Source organism: Hippopotamus amphibius, chromosome 3, assembly GCF_030028045.1.
Source record: "Hippopotamus amphibius kiboko isolate mHipAmp2 chromosome 3, mHipAmp2.hap2, whole genome shotgun sequence".
Taxonomy (NCBI): domain Eukaryota; kingdom Metazoa; phylum Chordata; class Mammalia; order Artiodactyla; family Hippopotamidae; genus Hippopotamus; species Hippopotamus amphibius.
The window spans coordinates 113,117,898-113,125,976 of record NC_080188.1 but is presented as its reverse complement, the minus strand read 5'-3'; the positions used below and the strand labels follow the sequence as shown (position 1 = coordinate 113,125,976).

Below are 8,079 nucleotides of genomic sequence, written 5' to 3'. Positions count from 1 at the left end.
GCATTTGGTGGAGAATCCCTGCTCCTCAAGGGTTCCCAGACAACCCTCCCCGAGAGATGTCTCTCCAGCATCCCTTGGAGACAACTTGCAGTTCTTCATCTGCTCCTGGGAGAACTACTCACAAATTCCCAATGGCACATTTCTGAACTCTAGGGATCAGGGTGAAAAATGCCAGATGGAACTTAAGACAAGAGCCTTCCCAGCCATAAGGAATCCCAAAGCTTTGCTACAACTGGTTGAAACGTTCTCTTGAGAAAGCTGGTCAGAGGCAATCGATGGAAAGGGGAGAGGAACACCCCAAGCGGTCTGCAAGAGCAAGGCTCATGGATGGATGGTCTCTGCTCAACCACAGGTAAGTAGGCTGAGACGTGGAATCCTAACACCAGGAAGGGCTTAGGTTCCTTTATCCCCCCTTCTTCATGAACCATGCTCACACCATTCAAATCTGATCATCAGCCCCAGCACCGAGATGAATGGGAAACAATCGAAGCTCAGAAGCAGTATGCAGTAAAGCTGAAATTAATTTCCGTAGGCTTGCATCCTGGGGCCTCTTGGCTCTTACAGCTCACATTCTATCCTCTCTTAGCTTCAACTACCAGCTTTACTTTCTACCAGACCTTGGAGTGCACCCTGACACTGCTCTCCTCCTCACACGCGCATCTTCACCCCATCACCAATTCCTAACACATTTACAGCCAAACATCTCTAAATCCATTCCCCTCAGTCTGTCTCCACTACCCTCCACCCCTCTAGTTTAAGCCCTGAATCCCTCCTGGATGACTTCAACATCCTCCCGACAAATCTCCCCCATCTACTGACCCTCCTCCAATCATTTCCCCACAACTGCATTCGGCGTGATCTTGTCAAAAAGCAAATATGGCCATGCCATCTCCCTGGTTAAAATTCTTTAATGGCATCCCACACACACACTAAAAAAAGTCCTTAACATGGTCTAGGGCAGCAATCTGCAACTTTTTTGGCACCAGGGATGTTTTCGCGGAAGACACCTTTTCCAAGGTTTGGGGTGGGGGGAGGAGGGAGGGAATTGTTTCAGGATGATTCAAGTGCATTATGTTTATTGAGCACTTTATTTCTATGATTATTACATCAGCTCCACCTCAGATCATCAGGCAGTAGATCCCAGGGTTGGGGACCCCTGCCTAGGCTACTAGCTAATAACAGTGTAGGCTCTAAACATGACCACCTGAATTCAAACCCCAGTTCTGCCACTTACTAGCTGAGCCTTTGGGCAAGTCCCTTGACTTCTTTGTGCCTCGGTTTCCTCACATGTAAAATAGAGATCTCAACAGTACACCTCATAAAGTTATTGACAGGGTTAAATGAAAGGAATGGTGTTTGGAACAGTGCTTGCCACACAGAAAGCACTCAGTAAATGTTACAAAACACTGCCTGCCTACTGGCCTCAGTGCACACTCTCCCTTTTTGCCTTCTACCAGCACGTCCCCTTTATTCAGCTCTTCTTCCTCTCTAGGCTTGCTCACACCTCAGTACCTTTGCATAGGCTGTCTCCACTCTTCTCTCCTATGAAAAACTCTTCCTGGGGAATATCCTCCTTGGTCTCCTGAGTCAAAGTTTCAGGCTTACAGCATTGAGTATCTCCATGTTGGAGTTATTGTTCCAGTTGCAATTTTCAATAATTTGGGCGATTATTTCATTCATGTCTATCTCTGTAGCACACAGTAGAAGCACAATAAACATATTTTGAATGACTGAATATGTCAACTCTCAAGCCTCCATCTCCTACACAGGACTTCCTCCTAAGTTTCAAAATGGTAGACCCACCTGTCTCCTGGACCTTTGTACTGGGCTCTCTCAAACTCACTCTATCAAAAATGGAACTCACCACATCCCTCCTCAAACCTGTTACCTGTTAGAGTGAATGCCACCACTGTTCACCCCAATACCCAAACCAGGAACCTGCATGTCACCCCAGACTCTCCTTCAGCCCACATATTCAATTAGGAGCAAGTACTGATAAATCTGTCTTCCACCTATTTCTCTAATCTTCCCACTCTCTCTGAGAGCAAGGATCTCACCTACCTTGATCACTATTGTGTCTCCAGTCCTAAAAATGGGACTCGATTATCTGTCAATCAATAAATAACATTACTCCTGCCAAGGCCACAGTGATCAGTTGCCTAATGTAGCACCCTGTCTCCTAACTGCCCTTGAATTCATTTAACAGCTTAGTCTGACCATGTCACCATCCTGCTTAAACGCCTTCAGCAGCTCTCCACTTACAGGACTCTGCTCTCAAGGCCGGTCCTCCAGAAGCTGGGCAGTATTTCCTCATCGTTAACAGTGACCAGTACTGGTTAGTAAATGTTTATTTTATTTTTGTTTTTTTGGCTACACCCCATGGTATGCGGGGTCTTAATTCCCCAACCAGGGATCCCACCCGCCCCCCCTGCAGTGAAAGCATGGCATCCTAATCACTGGACCAACAGGGAATCCCCAGTAAATGTTTATTTTTAAAAAGCAAGGAATAAATAGTTCCTGGACTAAACGGGGGGTCTGAAAACTCCAGTTTCTTTGCCCATTCACTAAAGCGCTATCAAAAGAAAAATTATTTATTGGGAAATCCCTGGTGGTCCAGTAGTCAGGACTCCACGCTTTCACTGCTAAGGACATGGGTTCAATCCTTGGTCGGGAAACTAAGATCCCACAAGCCGCACAGCATGGCCAAAAAAAAAAAAATTGTTTATGAAATTAGTTGAGACTCTAAACTACTAATCACTGTACTTTACACACTAATAGCAAGCAATTAAAGTTATAGCCGAAGGTGACAAGTTCCTGTGCCCAAGGAAAGAGCAGAGGTGTCAGAGAGAGACATGGAACCCATCCCTGGCTCTGTAAGGTATCTATAGAAACAGGAGATCTTCAGAAACTCTCAGGGACTTTCTCATCTTGAGATGGCCTCCACCTTCATAAGCTGCCCCTCTTCTGACCTTGATAAGCCTCCTCTTTTCTTTCATGTCAGGACACTTCATTCTTATTCATGCACTCTCATTGCCATGGCAGCCCCTCATCAACGTCTTAGCAGAGGAACTGGAGGAGGCTGTCCTCTCCTCCAAGGTTCAATCACATCCATTGTTTCAGTCAACTCACCCTTTAAGTCCATTAGTGTGCTAGACATGTGTGAGCCCAGCTCATGGCATTACTGAAGAGACAGGCGAAGCAAAGCACCCCTGCCAGCTTCCTTCTGGTTTTCCCAGTGCTGAGGTCTTTAAGGACCACAATAACCAGCATCTGTCCTCTCTACAAAAATTATGAACCACTTAAGAGAGGCAAGGTAGGGACTTCCTAGGTGGTGCAGTAGTTAGGAATCTTCCTGCCAATGCAGGGGACACAGGTCCGATCCCTGCTCCAAGAAGATCCCACATGCCATGGCATAACTAAGCTGGTGCACCACAACTATTGAGCCTGCGCTCTAGAGCACATGAGCCACAACTATTGAGTCTGTTTGCCACAACTACTGAAGCCCGCGTGCCTAGAGCTCATGCTCGCCAACAAGAGAAGTCACCACAGTGAGAAGCCGTGCAACACAACAAAGAGTAGCCCCTGCTCGCTGCAACTAGAGAAAGCCCCCGTACAGCAGCGAAGACCCAATGCAGCCAATACATAAATAAATAAATAAATACATTTATTTATTTTTAAAAATAGAGAGATGAGGTAGAAGCAAGGCAGGCAGAGACCAAAATACCACCTGCATCACTGATAAAACTTGGTACTGCAAAACATGACTCATCCTTATAAGTGGTCTTCTTAAAAACTAGACAATGACTTAGTTTTAAGATCTACATTACAGGACTTCCTAGGTAATGCAGTAGTTAGGAATCTGCCTGCCAATGCAGGGGACACAGTTCCGATCCCTGCTGCAGGAAGATCCCACATGCCACGGAGTAACTAAGCCCGTGTGCCACAACTATTGAGCCTGTGCTCTAGAGCCTGTGAGCCACAACTATTGAGCCCATGTGCCGCAACTACAGAAGCCCATGTGCCTAGAGCCCATGCTCTGCAACAAGAGAAGCCACCACAATGAGGAGCCCGCACACCACAACGAAGAATAGCCCCCGCTCACTGCAACTAGAGAAAGCCCATGTGCAGCAACAGAGGCAATAAATAAATAAATTTATAAAATAAAAAAAAAGATCTACATTACAGAGAAGCAGAGCAGAGCAGGACCTGTGCTTCCAATGAGCAAAGAAGAGAGCAAAGCAGAACTACACACATCCAGTGACTTTTCCCAAACCCACTGATCACAAAAGGCATCCCTCCTCCAGGAGAAGAGGAGGGGTCAGGAGTGTTACAGAACAGATGTCCCTCTTAGGAAAGGAAGCATCACGCAGGGAGAATCAGCATTCCCACGGGTGCTCTCCATGCATAAACTCTGTACACACTTTTCACATTTCAAGAGGCCAAGTTGCTGATAGATGCTGATAGTGCAGAGCCTTATTACCAGCTTTGATCAGATGCCACCTGTTTCTATCTATCCTGAGATGCTCTGAAGATGCCCTACCTCATTCCTCCTCTGTTCCCAGCTTCATCCAGACAAAATAGAAACGCAAACATTTAACAACCAGAACACCACGGGCACCAACCAATCAGAACAGATGCTCCAACAATTAGAACCTACACTCAACCGATCAGAACTGATGTCCAACCAATGAGAGCAGACCCTGGCAGGTATCCCATTCAAGAGCTTCCCCTCAGAACAGCAACCTTGGTTATTGGGTAAACCCAAAAAGCCAGGATCCCCAGAGGCAAATTCTTGGGAGCTGAGAGAACTTACATAAACATGAGGGCCCTCCTGGGGAGGTTAGGGATGTAGGCGTGTGAACTCTTTGACCTGTGCTCTCGGGTTAGAGAGCCCACCTCCAATTCTGCCTTAAGAACTGTGCCCTGCAGTGGACCCCAGTGCCATAAATCTGGCATGTCCTACTGCCTTCTACTCTTTCTAGCTAAAACACAAGACTTTGGTTCTTTAGTCACAGTTTTGTCGAACTGGCGTTTTCATATTTTCTGTAGGTGCCTGTTCTCCCAGATGAATATTTTTCTTAGTTAGTAGTCAATAATCAAATAGACTTTGTTTAAATTTATTTCATTTCATTTTCTCTCCTTGGATTATTAGCTCTATCAATAGAGAGAGATCGGAAAGCCCAGGCTCCTGACAACTGCTCAGGAGGCCTCCATCAATAGCCAGGAGTGCATGTGTCCTAGGGCTGCTGTTTATTATAGGATATGAATATAGTTCCCTGTGCTATACAGTAAGACCTCTTGGTTATTCATTCTGTATATAAAAGTTTGCATCTGCTCATCCCCAAATCCCGACCCATCCCTCCCCCTACCCTGTCCCCCTTGGCAACCACAAGTCTGTTCTCGATGTCTGTGAGTCTGTTTCTGTTTCATAGATAAGTTCACTTGCATCGTATTTCAGATTCCACGTAGAAGTGATATCGTATTTTACCTGCCTTTCTCTGACTTACTTCACTTAGTATGATAATCTCTAAGTCCATCCATGTTGCTGCAAATGGCATTATTTCATTATTTTTATGGCTGAGTAATATTCCATTGTATATATGTACCACATCTTCTTTATCCATTCACCTGTCGATGGACATTTAGGTTGTTTCCATGTCTGGGCTATTGTGAATAGTTAAATGGGCATAATATTTAAATAAGAAAGTGTGTATGACATTTCAAAAACTGTTTAGGAAATGAGTTAACACATGACTCACACTAGATATTCAATTCATGCCAGTGTCCCCTCCCCAGTTCCCCCAGCACTGACCCCATTCTGGGGGCATTGAAAGAGCTCAGGCACTGACCCTGAACTCTGCCTCTAGGGTACAAGCATGTCTTCCTTGGTGTCTCTGCAGTGACAGGTGCACCACAGTGGAGAACCGCACCCGTGTCACCTGGTTCCTCCTGCTGGGGCTCACAGAGCAGGCAGGGCTCAAGGGCATCCTCTCTGTGCTCTTCCTATTCATCTACTCAGTTACCCTCATGGGCAACGTGGCCGTGGTCACCCTGACCCATGCAGACCCGCAGCTCCACACACCCGTATACTTCTCGCTGAGCGTCCTCTCCTTCATAGACTCCTTCTCCACGTTCAACACCCCCAGGCTGCTGGAGAGCTTCCTCACCTCAAGCCAGTCCATCTCCTTTGCAGGCTGCATGGTCCAGATGGCCCTCACGACTCTCCACGGTACCGCTGAGTGTCTGCTCCTGGCCATCATGGCCTCTGACCGATTCGCTGCCATCTGCCACCCTCTCCTCTATCACACTGTCATGTCCCAATGTCTGTGTGTCCAGCTGGTGGCAGCCACCTATACTGCTTCTGTTGCCAATTCAGCTTTGCTGACTGGGAACATCTTCAAGCTGCCCTGCTGTGGCCCCAACATCATTAACCATTATTTTTGTGACATCCACCCTGTGCTCCAATTTGCCTGTGCAGACACTGCTGAGGTTGAGGCCGTCGTCTTCTCATCTTCTGCCCTGATTGTCCTCTTTACCATCACCGTTATCCTGGTCTCCTATGCCTACATCCTGGTGATGGTCTGCAGGATGTGCTCCCTCGAGGCTCAGAGCAAAGCGCTCTCCACCTGTGCCTCCCACCTGGCCATCATCTGCCTCTTCTATGGGACCATCAGCTTCATGTATGCCCAGCCGAGCTCTCACAGTCCCATAGAGCAGAACAAGGTCATGTCTGTCTTCTATACTGTGATCATCCCCATGCTGAACCCTCTGATCTACAGCCTGAGGAATAAAGATGTGAAGGCTGCGCTAAAGAGGAGATGCCTTGGCATGCTGCCTTCCTAACCAAGGGTGGAACATTCTATCCCAAGCCATAACACGGTGCACACGATGTAAAACATGGATAATAGTAACACCTGGGTAGAAGGAAATATGCACCAGCACTATTTTAAATACTTTTCACATATCAATTCATTTAATCTTCACAACAGGTTGAAATGAATACTTTTATTATCCCTTAGGAATCTGAGGCACAGAGAGGCTGAGTAACTGGCCCAAGGTCACACAGCTAACAAGAAGCAGAGCCAGAATTTGAATCCAGGCAGTCTGACTCCAGAGACCATGTTCTCAACCGATACATTATACTGTCTTTTTCTGATAAGTGCATCTCATGAGCAGCCAGTGGGCACAGTTTTTCCTAAATTCCATATGTCATAAGGAGGAGCTGGATCATGGAATGATAAGATAGTATAAGGGGAGAATTATGGACTTTGGCACATCTGAGTTCTTGCTGCCTCTGAGTGATTCTCTCTTGTGGCAACTGTGTGATGTCGAGTCAAGGTACACAACCCCCTGACCCTCAGTTTTCCCAAGTGAAACGGGGCACTAATGCCCATCTCAACTGGCTATCGCAAGGTTCCCATGAGCATAAAATGGGCTCACACGGCGTCTGGTACAAACAATTACTCACAGATCGTTGTTTTTTTTTTCTTCCTTGGGAAAACCTCTCCCTAAAACCAAATATTCTTATACCTCAATGTTTTTTAAGAGTGAGACCATATCAGATAAACAACAAGATACTACTGTATAGCACAGGGAACTATATTCAATGTCCTATAATAAACCATAATAAAAAGAATATGAAAATAATATATATATACATAACTGAATCATTTTGCTGTACACTAGAAACTAACACAACACTGTAAATCAACTACAATAAAAAGAAGAGTGAGACCATATCATGTAGCTATGATATTAAATAGCATATAACTGAATCATGGAAAAGTTCTTCCTTTTCCAGTTTTCCTTTTTTATCTCTTTTGATTATGTCAAAATTGAAGTCTCTACTTGGTACCAATTTGACTTGAAACCTTAATCTAGTCTCCCTTTTTAAGAACAAGCCTTAACACTTCATTGTAACTAGCTAGCATTTAATAATACTTATGTTGCTTTTATTTTTACTTTTTATTGTGTCACTTTTTATTATGATCCTAATAAAAAGTATTTTTAACAAACAATTGTTTAGAATAGTCCAGTTTTCAGAAAAATCACAGTACAGGTGATACACAAGGCAAAATA

General features: G+C 45.3%; 1 protein-coding gene across 1 annotated transcript; it reads left to right on the top strand.

The window, feature by feature from the left end:
• The first annotated feature begins 426 nt into the window (after nt 1-426).
• Nucleotides 427-6,843, top strand: LOC130848692 (olfactory receptor 476-like). Its single transcript, XM_057727106.1, has 3 exons — nt 427-528; nt 2,265-2,335; nt 5,901-6,843. The coding sequence occupies exons 1-3, from the start codon at nt 427-429 to the stop codon at nt 6,841-6,843; spliced, it is 1,116 nt and encodes a 371-aa protein (XP_057583089.1).
• The last annotated feature ends 1,236 nt before the right edge of the window (nt 6,844-8,079 follow it).